Source organism: Schistocerca nitens, chromosome 1, assembly GCF_023898315.1.
Source record: "Schistocerca nitens isolate TAMUIC-IGC-003100 chromosome 1, iqSchNite1.1, whole genome shotgun sequence".
Lineage (NCBI taxonomy): Eukaryota > Metazoa > Arthropoda > Insecta > Orthoptera > Acrididae > Schistocerca > Schistocerca nitens.
This window is the reverse complement of record NC_064614.1, coordinates 34,486,768-34,506,878: the sequence shown is the minus strand read 5'-3', so window position 1 is coordinate 34,506,878 and position 20,111 is coordinate 34,486,768. Positions and strand designations below refer to the sequence as shown.

The window sequence follows — 20,111 nt, the reverse complement described above, 5'->3', positions numbered from 1 at the left end:
ATGAAGTGGTAAGGAGCTGGCTGGAGAATATAAAAGTGCTGGGACCACAAATTAAAGTATTTCTTAACAACAGAATATTAAATACATTCAAAATCTTTACAATTAGAAAAATAAACTAATAATACAACGTCAGGAAAAAAATTCAATTAAAAGAATTGTATTTCAAGTAGTCATCAAAGCATAACAAGTCAAGAAAAACAAAGAAACTTCTTAAGGCCACAAGGTGGGTCAGATATGATAGTCGGATGCTTCTATAGGCCACCTGCATCAGCAACCGTAGTAGTTGAGCGCCTCAGAGAGAACCTGCAGAACGTCGTGAAGAAGTTTCGTGATCATACTATTGTAATAGGGGGAGACTTCAATCTACCAGGTATAGAATGGGATAGTCACACAATCAGAACTGGAGCCAGGGACAGAGACTCTTGTGACATTATCCTGACTGCCTTGTCCGAGAATTACTTCGAGCAGATAGTTAGAGAACCAACTCGTGAAGCTAACGTTTTAGACCTCATAGTAACAAATAGACCGGAACTTTTCGACTCCGTGAATGTAGAAGAGGGTATCAGTGATCATAAGTCAGTGGTTGCATCAATGACTACAAGTGTAATAAGAAATGCCAAGAAAGGAAGGAAAATCTATTTGCTTAACAAGAGTGATAGGGCACAAATCGCAGAATATCTGAGTGACCACCATCAAACGTTCATTTCTGAGGAAGAGGATGTGGAACAAAAATGGAAAAAATTCAGAAACATCGTCCAGTACGCCTTAGATAAGTTCGTACCGACTAAGGTCCAAAGCGAGGGGAAAGATCCACCGTGGTATAACAATCATGTACGAAAGGTACTACGGAAACAAAGAAAGCTTCACCATAGGTTTAAGAGTAGTCGAATCATAGCTGATAAGGAAAAGCTGAACGAAGCGAAAAAGAGCGTAAAGAGAGCAATGAGAGAAGCATTCAACGAATTCGAACATAAAACATTGGCAAACAATCTAAACAAGAACCCTAAAAAGTTTTGGTCATATGTAAAATCGGTAAGCGGATCTAAATCCCCTATTCAGTCACTCGTTGACCACGATGGCACCGAAACAGAGGACGACCGAAGAAAGGCAGAAATACTGAATTCAGTGTTCCGAAACTGTTTCACTGCGGAAAATCGTAACACGGTCCCTGACTTCAGCCGTCGCACGGACGCCAAAATGGAAAATATTGAAATAAACGATATCGGAATTGAAAAACAACTGCTATCACTTAGTAGCGGAAAAGCATCCGGACCAGACGAGATACCCTTAAGATTCTACAGTGATTATGCTAAAGAACTTGCCCCCTTTCTATCAGCAATTTATCGTAGATCTCTGGAAGAACGTAAAGTACCTAGCGACTGGAAGAAAGCACAGGTCGTTCCCATTTTCAAGAAGGGTCATAAATCAGATGCGAATAATTATAGGCCTATTTCACTTACGTCAATCTGTTGTAGAATAATGGAACATGTTTTGTGTTCTCGTATTATGACGTTCTTAGATAATACAAATCTCCTTCATCATAACCAACATGGATTCCGCAAACAGAGATCATGTGAAACCCAGCTCGCCCTATTTGCCCAAGAAATTCACAGTGCCGTAGACACTGGCGAGCAGATTGATGCCGTATTCCTGGACTTCAGGAAGGCATTTGATACGGTTCCGCACTTACGTTTAGTGAAAAAAATACGTGCTTACGGAATATCGGACCAGGTTTGTGATTGGATTCAGGATTTCCTAGAAGAAAGAACACAACATGTCATTCTTAACGGTTCAAAATCTGCAGATGTAGAGGTAATTTCGGGAGTACCGCAAGGAAGCGTGATAGGACCTTTATTGTTTACAATATACATAAATGACTTAGTTGACAACATCGGTAGCTCCGTGAGGCTATTTGCAGATGACACGGTTGTCTACAAGAAAGTAGCAACATCAGAAGACTCGTACGTACTCCAGGAAGACCTGCAGAGGATTAATGAATGGTGCGACAGCTGGCAGCTTTCCCTAAATGTAGATAAATGTAATATAATGCGCATACATAGGGGCAGAAATCCATTCCAGTACGATTATGCCATAGGTGGTAAATCATTGGAAGCGGTAACGACCGTAAAATACTTAGGAGTTACTATCCGGAGCGATCTGAAGTGGAATGATCACATAAAACAAATAGTGGGAAAAGCAGGCGCCAGGTTGAGATTCATAGGAAGAATTCTAAGAAAATGTGACTCATCGACGAAAGAAGTAGCTTACAAAACGCTTGTTCGTCCGATTCTTGAGTATTGCTCATCAGTATGGGACCCTTTCCAGGTTGGATTAATAGAAGAGATAGGCATGATCCAGCGAAAAGCAGCGCGATTCGTCATGGGGACATTTAGTCAGCGCGAGAGCGTTACGGAGATGCTGAACAAGCTCCAGTGGCAGACACTTCAAGAAAGGCGTTACGCAATACGGAGAGGTTTATTATCGAAATTACGAGAGAGCACATTCCGGGAAGAGATGGGCAACATATTACTACCGCCCACATATATCTCGCGTAATGATCACAACGAAAAGATCCGAGAAATTAGAGCAAATACGGAGACTTACAAGCAGTCGTTCTTCCCACGCACAATTCGTGAATGGAACAGGGAAGGGGGGATCAGATAGTGGTACAATAAGTACCCTCCGCCACACACCGTAAGGTGGCTCGCGGAGTATAGATGTAGATGTAGATGTAGATGACATGTGTCTTCTAAAACGTAATACTAATCAGTAGCAAATCAAAGCCAATAAAAATATAATTCCTCAACAGTGACTGTTAAATACTTTGATCAAATTAGCAACTGCTAAATTGGCTTAGAGCCCAATAACAGGCACGATTCGTCATTAAGTCAAATAACTTAAGGTTACAAGCAGGCACAATACAAACCAAAACATAGCAAACTGCAAAACTGACTTAAGGACCAGTTGAAGATATATTTCATTAGTTCGCAAAAACTTCAAGTTAGTACAACACAGTACAGTACAGTTAGCAAGGTAACAGTATAAGGCAAATACAAATCATTCTTGCAAACTGCACCAATAGCTTATGGCAGTGAAGTAAATGGTAGCAGTGAGTTTACCAAGAACAGTACAGTTGAAGAACGTAAACACTAAAAGTAAAATTTTAGCCAGAACTAAAACTTAAAATTTTGCTTAAAAGGGAACTTAAACAGCATTTTAAAAGAAAGACATATACTGACTTAACGGTCAGTGGCACCACAAACAAGTTTTACAGTCGGTGAAGAAGCTTTAAGGTTTGCCTGAATTTCACCTAAGACGCAAGAAATCGGTTATGGCTACATGTTCTGACCATCACTACCCTCTTGTAGCCTAAAGTTGATTTATTAATTTTGATGTAAGTTAATAATTTGGCCGGCTCGTCACATTTTCACAGCACTTTGCACGATGAGTTAGCGACACACTGCAGCGAGATGTAGCAACGGCACAACTGGTATAAACAGTTTTCATAATACTCGTCTTTTAATTGTCCTTCGTTGTTGACGCTTATCTCATTATAATCAGTTTTATTATAATGTCAGCTCATAAACAACTGAGAATGCCGTTTCTAACAGACGAAGCGCATGGCTCAGCAGGTGGCAATGGGTTAAGGCACGTGCCCTTGCAGAATTACACTGAAGCGTCAAAGAAACCAGTATAGACGTGTGTACTCAAATGCAAAGATAGGTAAAGAGGCAGAATACGGTGCTGCGGTCGGAAACGCCTATGTAAGACAGCAAGCGTCTTGGCGCTGTTGTTACACCGGTTATTGCTGCTACATTGGCAGGTTGTCAAGATAAGTGAGTATGAACGTGGTGTTATAGTCGGCGCACGAGAGGTGGGACACAGAATCTCCGAGATAGGGATGAAGTGGGGATTTTCCCGTACGATCATTTAACGAGGGTACCGTGAATATCGGGAATCAGGTAAAACATCAAATCTCCGACATCGTTGCGGCCGGAAAAAGATCTTGCAAGAAAGGGACCAACTACAACTGAACAGGATCGTTCAACGTGACAGAATTACAATCCTTCCGCAAATTGCTGCAGATTTCAACAAGTGTCAGCGGGCGAAACATTCAACCGAACATCATCGATATGGGATTTCGGAGCCGAAGGCCCACTCGTGTACCCTTGATGACTGCACGACACAAAGCTTTACGCCTCGCTTGGGCCCGTCAACACCGACATTGGACTGTTGATGACTGGAAACATGTTGCCTGGTTGGACGAGTCTCATTTCAAATTGTATCGAGCGGATGGACGTGTAGGGGCAGGGAGACAACCTCATCAATCCATGGACCTTGCATGTCAGCAGGGGACTGTTCAAGCTGGTGGAGCCCCCGTAATGGTGTGGGGCGTGCGCAGGTGGAGTGATATGGGACTCCTGATACGTCTAGATACGACTCTGAAGGGTGACACGTGCGTAAGAATTCTGTCTGATCACCTGCATCCGTCCGCAGCTCGTGGTCTCGCGGTAGCGTTCTCGCTTCCCGAGCACGGGGTCCCGCGTTCGATTCCCGGCGGGGTCAGGGATTTTTCCTGCCTCGAGATTACTGGGTGCTGTTGTGTCGTCTTCATCATCATCATTCATCCCCATTACGGTCGGAGGAAGGCAATGGCAAACCACCTCCACTAGGACCTTGGCTAGTAAGGCGGCGCGGGTCTCCCGCGTCGCTCCCCTACGCTCTGTAAAGCATAATTGCTACAGAGTGGCTCCAGGAACAGTCTTCTGCACTTAAACACTTCCACTGGCCACCAAACTCTCCAGACATCAACATTATTGAGCATATCTGGGATGCCTACCAACGTGATGTGCACCATCCTCTCGTACTCTTACGGATTTATGGACAGCCTTGGAGGATTCATGGCGTCAGTTCCCTCCAGCACTACTTCGTACATTAGTCGAGTCCATGCCACGCCGTGTTGCGGCACTTCTGCGTGCTCGCGGGGGCCCTACACCATATTAGGCAGGTGTACGAGTTTCTTTGGCTCTTCAGTGTATTTTGCACAAACTCTGCACGGCACCGCTCGAAAACTGGTGACTTGGCGACCTGTTTTAGCGCACTGACAACGGCGAACAGACTTTGTGTGAAGTTACGAGGTCTGACTGGAGCAATCAGGTTCCAAGGTTTCAACTAGTGCGCAGTTTTCGCCACCGGCCTAACAGAGGGCTGCGTCGCGTTGCAGACACGGTGCCGGAGCTGCAGTGGACGTTCGTGGAGCAGGCGCTGAGCCCGGGCAGCCCCGTGTCGCTGCGCTGCGCCGCCGCCGGCAGCCCGCCCCCGCAGTTCACCTGGCACCTCGACGGCCGGCCCCTCACCGCCTCGCGACTCGGCCACAGGTAGGTGTCGGCGCCAGAGTGCACCGCGCTCAGCTTCTGCAAGACATTCGCAGTTCGCTCCATCACACCGACTGACGTCCAGTTGAATTCGTCAGGAAAATAGCGCCTGCACTTTTATTCTCCTTATATAGAAATTTGCTACCTCACGTATTGCTTCATTAACCAGGTACATTTTTAACGAATTTTCTAAGGTAAGATGTCATAGCATTTTCGTGTGATTCCAAATTTTGGTAGAACAGCTTCTGCTCGGAAATTCTTGCAATTCAAAAGATTAAGCTTGTTATTTTTGTTGTGGTCTTCGTTCCGGAAACTGGTCTGTTGCAACCCTCCACCGTAGTCCATCCAGAGCGTGGCTCTTCATCTCCGCATAAGATTTGATTAGATTAATTATTCATTCCATAGACCCATATTAGAGGGAATCCTCCTGGGTGCGGAATCAGATAAACACATTACAAAAATGTAATTAGAAAAACTTGATTTTCATTCATTTTAATGATATTCAGACAATAAACAGTAAAATTATGTAAATGAATTAAATTTAAACTTCTAACATTTACAGGTTTAATAAATGGCTCCGAGCACTATGGGACATAACTTCTGAGGTCATCAGTCCCCTAGAACTTAGAACTACTTAAACCTAACTAACCTAAGGACATCACACACATCCATTTCTGAGGCAGGATTCGAACCTGCGACCGTAGCGGTCGCGCGGTTCCAGACTGTAGCGCCTAGTACCGCTAGCCCACCCCGGCCGGCACAGGTTTAATACTTACATCTGCTTTCATCAAATCCATCATTCAGACATTTGCTTGTTTCTTGGCTATTACAACCAAGTATTGTCAAAAATTAAAGTATATTATTCATTTCAGTGATCCTCAGTTAAGAACGGTCAGATTATGTACAAGATTTCAAATTAAACTTCCACTATTTACAGACTTAAGACTTACATCTGCTTTCCATACATCCATCATTCACACAGTAGGTAGTTACTTGGCTGTTACAACCAACTATTGTCAAAAATAAAGTATAATAAATTTTCTTTAAAATGGTCTACTGCACTTTTTGAGAAACTCATGGATGGAATAGAAGGAGTTGGCCACCAAAAATTCTTTCAAATTATGATTAAATTGTGCCTTGTCTGAAACTAAACTCTTAATGGTTGCTGGTAACTTATTGAAAATATGTGCTACTGAGTACTGGACTCCTTTCTGGTCAAGAGTAAGTGATTTTAAATCTTTATGTATATTGTTCTTATTCCTATTATTGATACTGTGTACTAAGCAGTTAGTTGAAAAAAGAGATGTAATATTTACAACAAACTTCAGTAAGGAATAAATGTACTGAGAAGCTGTGGTTAATATGCCCAATTCTTTGAATAGGTTTCGACATGATGTTCTTGGTTATACACTACTCATTACTCTTATTATACGCTTCTGTACTCTAAAAATTTTTTCTCTCTTTGTGGAGTTACCCCAAAATATGACACTATATGACACAATGGAGTGAAAATAAGCAAAATATTCCAGTTTTTTTATATTTATATCTCCTATGTCTGACATCATTCGCATTGCAAACCCAGACTTGCTTAGACGCTGCAACCTGCATCCACTAGAATGTCAAGTTTTGGTCTGGCTCCACTGTTTCCTCTATCAACCAATTTGCGCGATATATTTCTTCTTTTTTTCCCAATTTAGTTGGGCAGTACCTGTCATAACCGCAAAGAACTATGTGACAGCTCGAGAGGCACGTAGATAACTTGGCAGCAGCCAAGAGATGCACCCACTGCTTCAGTAATGTTCAAAACCACACCCCGTGTTTTGTTTCATCTTTTTGTTCGCAGGTACACAATCGGTCAGTATGTAGACCAAGTCGGTGACGTCATCAGCCACGTGAACGTCTCATCCGTTCGCGTGCAGGACGGCGGCTTGTATACCTGCAGTGCTGCCAACTCAATGGGCACCACATCTCACGAAGCCAGACTCAACATTTATGGTTGGTATTCACTTCAGCTTCCTTAGGCCATGCTCTTGCACACGCGTGCAGTTTTTGGTTTTCCAAAGCGAGGTATTAAGCTAAAAGCCACAGAGTACTTCTGTGCTTCTTTGACACTCTCCAGGTATGCACTGTAACTAAGAACTCGACCTAGTCCTGTCAAGTTTGTCAAAGGTGTTGGTAAGTTGGTATCAAGAGATGGAATTAAGAGAACTGCAACTAGTTCCGTAGTAAAGGATTTGGCGTTTTGTTATAATGCGACAGTGTTTCGAGAATATGTCTCCTGTGCTAACAGCCCATAATTCTGGTATTTTATTTTCATTTCGTAATAATTTTGAAAAACCACATTTCATTAAAAATGGCATACGTCAGTCGAGGCATCAGCTGTTCTCAATGTCCATAAGCAGCTGCCTGCGTTCGCGGCATGTAAGTTGTTGCTGTGGAACATAGTCGAGCAGCTGAGTAACCTGGAACCATGACAACAGAAGCCCGTAAAATGGAACACGAAACGTTCGTGCTCCGGAGTCACTGATATTGTTCATTACTAAAGGCAGCAATAACTAAAAGCTACAATGTCGAAAAACAGCTCAAAAGAAAAAGGCATATTAGTAACAAGATATATCTCACATGCAACAATCTGCTTCCACTATTAAAAATATTCGAGAACTATAGACATGTAATGTCAGCTGAGGGCTTCTGAAGACACTATGTTTTCAATTAGGTAAAGCTGGTCGGTCAGCCTCTACAAAACCACTCAAAAGTGATAATGCTTTGTTCTTCGTGGGTATAATACGCTTTGAGAGGGACACGATTGTTGGATGATGCTCATAACGCATCGTATCTCGTGAAGATAAGCGCAATTATTTCGGAAGCGCCGCGCCTCAGTTTGGATAACGAACTGCTACAGGCAAAAAAATTTTGGTACTATAATAATCCAATCATTTCTCAGAAGTGGAAGTTCGGCGAAGATTTACGCAGTCCGTAACACCGTGGTATGTCAAGACGACAACGGTGACCACTGACATAGCCGTAATGGGTTTGTTCAAACGTGTGCTGCTTGACTCAGAAAAAGCAGTCTGTGAAAAGCAGTACGTTACTAATACCACTCTCAGGGGCATTTGAAATTATCCGCTCAAGATCTAGAAACAGTCATATGTCGTTCGTCATTCATTATATTCCTTTACCACACTAGTCAAAATGTTGATCTTGCTATAGTAGGATCAAACATTGCCTCATCGTTTCCTTGTTACCAAGCGCAAAGAGGCGTCACGAAGGACGGCACTTTCCTAGCTGTTGTAGCTTCAGGACGATACGTATATGCGTATCTGCAAGAAAGTACTTCATAAAATCGTAATAATAAAAGATTTCGAATAATGAACGTCAGCACTGAGCACAGCGGAAATTACTTGGAAGACGGAAAATATATAAGATTGTATTGTAAAAATTTTCCTTTACCACTTGCACATCAAATCATCGACTGAGGATACGTCCTAAATTACACAGACATAGAACTGTTAACTGTAGTTAGAACGAAACATTTAAAACATGTCAGCGATGTCATGTGTCAGTTCCCAACGTCCACACTAGGTAGTCTCTGCAATCCTTCTTGTCCAACAAGTATACTTCAAGTCCACTTCATTATGTTAGGATTATCCAAAACTTGCCTTTTTTCATTTATTAGCTCATGCTTCATTTAAGACCTTGTTATTTATGTGTGCAGGTTCAATAGTTCATAATTTAAAGGATTCTCGTAATTGTAATTTACTGAAATGAAAGGAGCCGAAGAAAAATATACGTAGTTAATAAGCGATTATTCGTGTTACAGCACATATAGCACACCAATTGAAAAGTAGGAAAAAGACAGTTCAGAAGTGCTTATCTGGTCCAGCTATCCTCATTGGGGTTTATGACAATTTTCCCAAATAAAGCCAACGAATGTTGGAATGGTTTTAATTTATAGGCTGTGACCGACATTTTTCCAATTCGTTATCCATTACTGATCATTGTAAAAACAAATAAACATCTGCGCTCTACTGTCTTTTTAATTTCGTTTTAGCCTTTTTTATTTCACCGTATTGGCATTTATTTTCCTCTAAGTTTGTTCTTGAAATGAAAATTTGGATGACCATATGTCATTAGTACAATGGCCAACGGAGTACAGATAAATTAAGAAGTAATAAAAGACGAAGCGAGTAGTGACACTTTCGATGACAGGAATTTTCTGAATATTGTGGGAAACGAAGATAGCATCAGAATTGCAAACAGCAGAACCCTACAAAGGCACCGTTGAATTGAATTCAAAATATTTGTGAGGAAAAGTTTTTGGTATATTGCACTGATCGTACATCAAAAATCGTCTAGCACGAATAAACTGAACGACACATAAGTAACATTAATTTTGCGAAGTAATGTGTGTGTAGAAAATTTTTTAATATCGTAATACTTTTCTTCCCCCCATGAACCATGGACATTGCCGTTGGTGGGGAGGCTTGCGTGCCTCAGCGATACAGATGGCCGTACCGTAGGTGCAACCACAACGGAGGGGTATCTGTTGAGAGGCCAGACAAACATGTGGTTCCTGAAGAGGGGCAGCAACCTTTTCAGTAGTTGCAGGGGCAACAGTCTGGATGATTGACTGATCTGGCCTTGTAACATTAACCAAAACGGCCTTGCTGTGCTGGTACTGCGAACGGCTGAAAGCAAGGGGAAACTACAGCCGTAATTTTTCCAGAGGACATGCAGCTTTACTGTATGATTAAATGATGATGGCGTCCTCTTGGGTAAAATATTCCGGAGGTAAAATAGTCCCCCATTCGGATCTCCGGGCGGGGACTACTCAAGAGGACGTCGTTATCAGGAGAAAGAAAACAGGCATTCTACGGATCGGAGCGTGGAATGTCAGATCCCTTAATCGGGCAGGTAGGTCAGAAAATTCAAAAAGGGAAATGGATAGGTTACAGTTAGATTTAGTGGGAATTAGTGAAGTTCGGTGGCAGGAGGAACAAGACTTTTGGTCAGGTGATTACAGGGTTATAAATACAAAATCAAATAGGGGTAATGCAGGAGTAGGTTTAATAATGAATAGGAAAATAGGAATGCGGGTTAGCTACTACAAACAGCATAGTGAACGCATTATTGTGGCCAAGATAGACACAAAGCCCATGCCTACTACAGTAGTACAAGTTTATATGCCAACTAGCTCTGCAGATGATGAAGAAATAGATGAAATGTATGACGAGATAAAAGAAATTATTCAGGTAGTGAAGGGAGACGAAAATTTAATAGTCATGGGTGACTGGAATTCGTCAGTAGGAAAAGGGAGAGAGGGAAACATAGTAGGTGAATATGGATTGGGGGGAAGAAATGAAAGAGGAAGCCGCCTTGTAGAATTTTGCACAGAGCATAACTTAATCACAGCTAACACTTGGTTCAAGAATCATAAAAGAAGGTTGTGTACCTGGAAAAATCCTGGAGATACTAAAAGGTATCAGATACATTATATAATGGTAAGACAGAGATTTAGGAACCAGGTTTTAAATTGTAAGACATTTCCAGAGGCAGATGTGGACTCTGACCACAATCTATTGGTTATGAACTGCAGATTGAAACTGAAGAAACTGCAAAAAGGTGGGAATTTAAGGAGATGGGACCTGGATAAACTGAAAGAACCAGAGGTTGTAGAGAGTTTCATGGAGAGCATAAGGGAACAATTGACAGGAATGGGGGAAAGAAATACAGTAGAAGAAGAATGGGTAGCTCTGAGGGATGAAGAAGTGAAGGCAGCAGAGGATCAAGTAGGTAAAAGGACGAGGGCTAGTAGAAATCCTTGGGTAACAGAAGAAATATTGAATTTAATTGATGAAAGGAGAAAATATAAAAATGCAGTAAATGAAGCAGGCAAAAAGGAATACAAACGTCTCAAAAATGAGATCGACAGGAAGTGCAAAATAGCTAAGCAGGGATGGCTAGAGGACAAATGTAAGGATGTAGAGGCTTGTCTCACTAGGGGTAAGATAGATACTGCCTACAGGAAAATTAAAGATACCTTTGGAGAGAAGAGAACCACTTGTATGAATATCAAGAGCTCAGATGGCAACCCAGTTCTAAGCAAAGAAGGGAAGGCAGAAAGGTGGAAGGAGTATATAGAGGGTTTATACAAGGGCGATGTACTTGAGGACAATATTATGGAAATGGAAGAGGATGTAGATGAAGATGAATGGGAGATAAGATACTGCGTGAAGAGTTTGACACAGCACTGAAAGACCTGGGTCGAAACAAGGCCCCGGGAGTAGACAACATACCATTAGAACTACTGATGGCCATGGGAGAGCCAGTCATGACAAAACTCTACCATCTGGTGAGCAAGATGTATGAGACAGGCGAAATACCCACAGACTTCCAGAAGAATATAATAATTCCAAACCCAAAGAAAGCAGGTGTTGACAGATGTGAAAATTACCGAACTATCAGTTTAATAAGTCACAGCTGCAAAATACTAACGCGAATTCTTTACAGACGAATGGAAAAACTGGTAGAAGTGGACCTCGGGGAAGATCAGTTTGGATTCCGTAGAAATGTTGGAACACGTGAAGCAATACTAACCTTACGACTTATCTTAGAAGAAAGATTAAGAAAAGGCAAACCTACGTTTCTAGCATTTGTAGACTTACAGAAAGCTTTTGACAACGTTAACTGGAATACTCTCTTTCAAATTCTGAAGGTGGCTGGGGTAAAATACAGGGAGCGAAAGGCTATTTACAATTTGTACAGAAACCAGATGGCAGTTATAAGAGTCGAGGGGCATGAAAGGGAAGCAGTGGTTGGGAAAGGAGTGAGACAGGGTTGTAGCCTCTCCCCGATGTTATTCAATCTGTATATTGAGCAAGCAGTAAAGGAAACAAAAGAAAAATTCGGAGTCGGTATTAAAATCCATGGAGAAGATATAAAAACTTTGAGGTTCGCCGATGACATTGTAATTCTGTCAGAGACAGCAGAGGACTTGGAAGAGCAGTTGAACGGAATGGACAGTGTCTTGATAGGAGGATATAAGATGAACATCAACAAAAGCAAAACGAGGATAATGGAATGTAGTCAAATTAAATCGGGTGATGCTGAGGGGATTAGATTAGGAAATGAGACACTTAAAGTAGTAAAGGAGTTTTGCTATTTAGGGAGCAAAATAACTGATGATGGTCGAAGTAGAGAGGATATAAAATGTAGACTGGCAATGGCAAGGAAATCGTTTCTGAAGAAGAGAAATTTGTTAACATCGAGTATAGATTTAAGTGTCAGGAAGTCGTTTCTGAAAGTATTTGTATGGGGTGTAGCCATGTATGGAAGTGAAACATGGACGATAACCAGTTTGGACAAGTAGAGAATAGAAGCTTTCGAAATGTGGTGCTACAGAAGAATGCTGAAGATGAGGTGGGTAGATCACGTAACTAATGAGGAGGTATTGAATAGGATTGGGGAGAAGAGAAGTTTGTGGCACAACTTGACTAGAAGAAGGGATCGTTTGGTAGGACATGTTTTGAGGCATCAAGGGATCACAAATTTAGCATTGGAGGGCAGCGTGGAGGGTAAAAATCGTAGAGGGAGACCAAGAGATCAATACACTAAGCAGATTCAGAAGGATGTAGGTTGCAGTAGGTACTGGGAGATGAAGAAGCTTGCACAGGATAGAGTAGCATGGAGAGCTGCATCAAACCAGTCTCAGGACTGAAGACCACAACAACAACAACAATACTTTTCTTATATTTAAATCTTAAATAAAATCATTTTTACTTTTGCAGCAATTGAATATTATTTTAAAATTACAAAAAGTCTTTCTTTGGAAATTTTTGTATGAAAGATCTTCGTCTCTTCATATCATGAGCTAGGAAGCCCAAGTTTCCTTGGAGATCAGGGGTATTTTAAATACACAGCCTGACAAAAATTTGAAGCATCCAGAAGGGGAGGATGATACAAAATTAAATTTCAATGGTTGACAGGGTATATGATATTACCTCAATGTTTATGATATATAACAAAATTAACAAAGATCTTAGCAGTATGAACCTATTTACCAGTATGGCGTTGCACTCCACTCTGGCCGTTGTATCTTCTCCTGAGGCAAGCTAGCCCACACCTGGTGTTAACGGTCCCTGATATGCCAGATACTGGTCCCACACATGTTCTGTCACGGACAGATCTGAGGGTCTTGCTGGTCACAGGAGTATCTTATATCATGCAGACAATTCATAGAAAAACGTGCTATGTGTAACCTCGGCGCTGTCATATGAGAGAGGGAGCAGGTTGTGTGTTACATGTTGTTGCGGCGTCACTAAAAGCCGTGATGTGATGTCATACCAGATGGTTCCCCACTTCATGATGGCAGGAGTGACATCGCTGTTCCTCTCCAAAACACTGGAAGCCTGAGACATCTCTCCAGGTCGCTACCATATTCGTATACAATGGTCATCTAGGGTAATGTAGAAGTGATTCATTGCTGAACACAGTGCAATGACGTTCATCAGCGGTGCATGGCTGCTGGCCACGACACCACCCCAAACGTAGCCAGCTGTGTTGTGGTGTTAACGGCAGCTACGCATGGGTCGGTAATTCCCTAGTCCGAGTGCTGTTAGTCACTGACCAATGGTGCCGACTGAGGCAGAATGTTACAGGGACTCCATTACTTGCTCTCGCGTAAAAAGTGCAGATGTGAAGGGGTTACCACGTGCTTGGTGCCCAAAACGGCAGTCCTCCCTTGTGGGGCTCAGACGGGGTCGACCGAACCTTCACGAAGGTAATGGGTGCCCTCACGTTCCCATACAGTCCAACATCAGAATACAGGCAAAACCGAGTGCCCCATACATCTGGATACTCTACGATCTGACTAGCCGACGAATTATAGATCCACAACGAGACCTCTTTTGCTATTCTACCACGTTCTAATAAGGCTGTCACATACAAGTGCGCAGCATCTCCACATCATTCACAGAAATCACTCAACATCTAACGCTGGTCACGCTCATATAACTCACCAGTCTTGATAGCAATACTGAACACGAACAACTCTAATGCACTCTCGTAGCCATTCTGCATGCCACAGACAACAGCAAATCTAATCGTTTACTTATCTGCTCGTGGTGTGTATGTGCATTTGTTTGTTTGTTTGTATGCGTGGATAAGGCTATATACCACTTTTTTCCCAGACAGTGCCATTTTTTCCTGGTTCGTGAATCAGAAAAAACTGAAACAAAGTCGTTCCATCTGAACTGGCAAGATAAATGTGGACTGACTTATATGAAATAATAACAATGAGTTTATAGATGAGACTTGGAATTTTATCAGCTGTGAAACATACAAGTAACATTATTAATTAATTCTTCTATTACACAATATTTATTAGAGAGAATTGCTTGACACCTGGACAAGAACAGTATATATATCGTAGCTTTACTTAAATTAATATAGACATTCAAACACTCGATCTCTAAAAACTAAAATGTGTCCTGCATTTTTTTTCTTTTCACTGAGAGAATACGTAAATATACATACTAAAATGCGTAAATGCTGTCACTTTTCATTCCTGATGTTCCTCAGCCCTCACTAAGTCAGGGTTACATCTTCAGAGACTAGTTTCTAGTCAAAAGTAACTATAGGTCCACCCAGTTCTGAAGTAACTTGCTCATAGAATTCTCCATGTTTCTCACACTTGTTATGCTGCCAGACATGTGTACAGTGTTGTTTAGGTACCTGATTGTCGGGTTGTAGCAGTTAAATATTATTTTAAGTGATGGTGGAATGTCACATAAGGACACCCATTGGGAGCAAGTGGCGAATACATCAAAAATGCAGAATATTGTAGCTCAGTCCTTGACCGCTGTGCTAGTGGTATCGTATTATTCAGTGATGTGACGGTCTAGAGCAGTCGTCTTCAAATTGCGGCCCGCGGGAGGGAGCGATAACCTGCCGCTGGCCGCGCTTTACTTCAACGTTACAAGTCGGCAACATTCAGAACACTTCGTGTCACCTACTCTCCGTTTCAGACCGCTGCCGCCCTCAGCGACCCCGAAATGTTGAATAAGTGTTGTTGAGTTGTCTGTGTGAGCGGATGATTAATTTACTAATAACAGTGATTGTACTGAAGTGACAAAACTGATCGGATACTTCCTTTCGCCCAATGTACTGCAGCAACTAGACAGGGCATGGAATCCCCTGCAGAAATACTGTACCACGCTCCCTCTAAAGATGTCCATAATTTTTGTCCCCGAACCAGTTCATTCACTGGAATTGTCCAGAATGTTCTCCAATCAAGCCGCGAACAACAGTGGCCTGGCGACATGTCTGGGAACATGAAGAACAAGTGTGGCTGCAAATGGTCTCCATGTAGCCGTCCAACCAATGATCGATTTAACGATCAGTTCCGGACGGCCGACTGCAATTTACCACGCCATTCCTGCAGCTAGTCTATTAACATACTTATTTACGTAGGTCACCAGTTAATCCCAGAAGAACAAAGCGGGGTAAATAATTACCTCAGTCCATATCATTATTTATTCTATTCGCTACTACCGACTTCTATAGCAGGAGTCCTTGTTATCTCTCAGGCTCCATTCTCCATCACTTTCAAACGCTCCATTCTCCATCGCTTTCAAACAGATGAATTAGGAGATGTATTTCTTCGGGGTAAAAAGTCAACTCTGCCTTCTTATTTACGCTTAATTTTTTTACAAAAGTAGGTGGTACGTTTCTTTACGGACACAGAAAATGTCTTCTGACAATCTGTTAAGGACCACGGAGGAAATAGTAAGAGACGAAGCAAGGAACGAAACGTCTCCCCCGAAATTACTTGAACTGTTGTTTACTAATTAAGTGGCTTCACTCATTGTTATGCAAACTTAACAAAAAACTGCTGATGCAAAGGCAAAATTTATGTCACCCCATTAGTACATTGGAAATACCAACCAAAAAGAAATAAAAGTAAAATGTGGGGCTATAAAAATGCTCATCTCAGTTGTGCTGATATGTGGTCCCTATTTTTCCGAGGAGTCGTAGCAAAAAACTGGTTCGAATTTTTGATTAGTCATCTAAGATTAGATAGCAAAATCCTCATTAGAAAAGAAGAACACGAGAGAAATACACAGGTTTCTGTTATTTATGGGTTATGTTTGTCACGTGTAGTCACGAACTATACATTCCCTCAGCTGTCCTAAACACTGACGAAACACTCATTAGCTTCCCATGCAAATTCCCCTTCAAAATGTATTGGTCAAGCAAGCGGAACAAACCTAGGCTAAAGATAATTTCTTTATGTGACGTGAAGACGTATTACTTTTATGTGGAGATTCCATATTTGCGAAAAGAAACCAGGGATAAATACTTGTCGATTCCTATGTGATGAAATTATGTGAACATGAAACTTCCTGGCAGATTAAAACTGTGTGCCCGACCGAGACTCGAACTCGGGACCTTTGCCTTTCGCGGGCAAGTGCTCTACCAACTGAGCTACCGAAGCACGACTCACGCCCGGTACTCACAGCTTTACTTCTGCCAGTACCTCGTCTCCTACCTTCCAAACTTTACAGAAGCTCTCCTGCGAATGTGAACATGTTTATGGAACCAAGTGGAACATTACGGTAGATAATTTGTTTGCTTCTTGTAAAGTAGCCGACAAACTTGCTGACAAAAATTTGACAATGATGAGTACCTTATGCAAAGACAAAACAGAAATCCTAGAACCCCTGCTCCAAACCAAGAACAGGCCAATTTTTTCGTCTGCATTCACACACAGGAAAGAGAAAAATGTTAGAGTCGTTCAAAAGAATAAATAAATAAAAGTTATTCTGTTGTCAACGATGCGTGAGATAGGCGAAGTATATGAGATAGCAAGGAAAACGAACATAGTACTTTCCTACAACGGTAACAAAGGGGGAGAAGATGTGTTCGATTTGCTGTAACACAATAAGATAACAGCACGATAAACCATACGCTGGCCTGAGCGATATATGTATGGACTTTTAGATGCGTCAGCAATAAATGTCTATACCTTGTAAACTGGTGTCCAAAATTAAAACAACAAACCGCTATTTGCCCGTCTTGTGTCTAATTCACGGTATAATCGTACAGACTGTCAATTGATGCCAGTACAATCGTGTTCTGCACGAAAGGTGGCAATCTGGTCAACGGACAACCACGCCAGCAACGATTTCAGGGCTCCTATCAAGTGAGGTAGCGTGTGCCCAGTAGTTCCACATTCACAATCGATGTGTATACAGTCACAGTCACAGACGGAGCGGTATGGCGGAAAGAAGGCGCCTACCAGACCCTCTGCGGTGGAGGGCCAGAAGAATGGAAGCAGGACAGTCGCAAACTGACGTGGCCCGATGGCTTAATGTTAATCGTTCTGTTGTTTCTCGGATGTGGCGATAACTTATAGAGACCGAAACAGTATTCCGAAGACCAGGCCAGCGCCGACCATATATTATATGAGAAAGAGAGGCGTGTTATTTGGCTGAAAGGGCATGATGGACCGGCTTAGTAACGCACTGAAACTGGCATCTGATGTCGCAGATCCGCTGGACGTGTTCTATCGACACAAACGGTGACAGATGGCTTCGGCAGTGACCTTCCCTCTCAGAGACCTGCTGTATGTTTACCTTCGAGGCGACTCCACAGAAGGGAACGCCTAGAGTGGAGTCGTCAACATACCACCTGGATGTCGAACAGTGGGCCAATCTTCTATTCGCAGATGAGTCTCGAGTTGGTCTGGAGAGTGAATGTAAAAGCATTCGCATCTGGAAGGAACGTGGAACGCGATTTTAGGACCCAATCATTGTGGAAAGAGACCGATATCGAGGTGGATCCCTACTGGTGTGGGCCGGCCGGGGTGGCCGAGCGGTTCTAGGCGCTACAGTCTGGAACCACGCTACCGCTACGGTCGCAGGTTCGAATCCTGCCTCGGGCATGGATGTGTGTGATGTCCTTAAGTTAGTTAGGTTTAAGTAGTTCTACGTTCTAGGGTGCTCAGAGCCATTTTTTGAACCTACTGGTTTGGGCAGGGGTCATGTGGATCAACCGAAGACCTTTTCATAAAATTGTAGGGATGAAGATCTTGGAACCTCATGTGAGGTTGTTGCGAGGTGGCGTGGACCCATACTTCATATTGATGAACGATAATGCTCGACCACATAAGAAACGGTGGTTGATATTTTCTTGTAAATGGAAAACGTTGCACATATGGCGTGGCCTGCTCGCTCTCCCGCTCTGAATCCCATGGTGCATGTCTGGGATGCGATAGGTAGACAGGTTGCATCACGTCAGCATCCACTAACCACTCTCCAAGACTTGCGAGCAGCTCTGCAGGAAGAATGGGCGTTATTGCCTCAACATGAGATTGATGACATCATTCGCAACATCCCCTGTCGTTGTCGGGCCTGTGTTGCTGCCAGAGGTGGTCACACCCCACACTAAGCTCTCTAATTAGTTACCGAAATGTGTGTGCATATCCGTTCAACTGTCTATCGTTATGCATATAGCAGTTATTTATGTTATGTATTCTTTACATTTTTTCTCCTTTACTGTCTCGTGGCAAAATAAACGCAACCTTGCCAAATTTCCGTTTGTTGCTTTCATTTTGGGCACCAATATATAAGGGAAATGGTGGCACAAAAAGCCGAAGCAATTTTCTCAAGTCATTGGCGTTTGGGCTGGTCGAAAAAGACATGAAAGACAGACTCATAAAACGAATTGGCCATAAGAACTTCGCATACCGTTGGAACAGGCTTTGACATATTTGGGAGCGATACTCCACCAACTCAATCAGAAGCAATCTAAAAAAAAAAAAAAAAAAAAAGCCGGACAAAGCATTCTTTGCAGTCGAAAAGAAGACTGAAAAAGCTTCTTTGACTGCTGTGACCGTTCTGAACCAGCGTGCAAAGACCGTTGGAAAAATATTTGTCATAACAACTTGTTTTGAAAATGTTTTATATATTCAAAATTTCATGTGATTTCGAAATTAATTTATAAAATCTTTATTTCCTTTTACATGATGAACTATTGTTATTCGCTGTAGTTAGCTTCATATTTTTTACTAATGTATGTATTATTTGTCATATTGTGATAAACAGTATTTGTTCGTTTCAATGATTCTTCTTATGTTTTATGAAATGTTCCATAAAAGGTAAGTAGACTCTCATATTTCCACTGATCACAACAATCATATAATAAAAAATATTGACATTATAAGCATTATTGGCTTTGTCGTATAGTAAAAAATTACCAATATTTTGTAATGAATGTTGCATCTTGCTTATTTATTACTTTGTATTACTCCAGAACCTTTATATTAATAGAGATAATTTAGAAAAACGTGAGGTAAAGTTTTACCTCATCTAGTTATTTTTCTCAAGAGTTCGCACCTTTTTATTCTAGGGTTGATAATACGAGGGCTATTCCGAAAGTAAGGTCCGATCGGTCACGAAATGGAAACGACTATGAAAATCCGATAAAGCTTTGCACAGATGTGTTGGGTAGTGTCTCTAGTATAACCCCAGTTAGCATCACGTCGCTCTTCTCATTTCTGAGCTCGCAGTGAGTGCGTAAAGATGTCTAGAAAATAGTGTCTGCCGCCAAGTACGGGGGCCTGGTGAGAAATTTCCCCTGAAGCTATGCAGCTAACATTACATAACTGTCGTGCTGTTTCGTCTTCAAGACAATTCTCAGCCGCATTCTGCAGGGGCAATGAAGATGCTCCTGCAT

General features: G+C 42.1%; 1 protein-coding gene across 1 annotated transcript in view; it reads left to right on the top strand.

Moving 5' to 3' along the window:
• Positions 1-20,111, top strand: part of LOC126263646 (Down syndrome cell adhesion molecule-like protein Dscam2) — a 421,438-nt gene that overhangs the window by 198,970 nt on the left and 202,357 nt on the right. The window contains exons 7-8 of the mRNA XM_049960745.1: positions 5,225-5,378; positions 7,219-7,370. Of these exons, the coding sequence (XP_049816702.1) occupies positions 5,225-5,378; positions 7,219-7,370 (306 nt within the window). The remainder of the gene's footprint in view (positions 1-5,224; positions 5,379-7,218; positions 7,371-20,111) is intronic.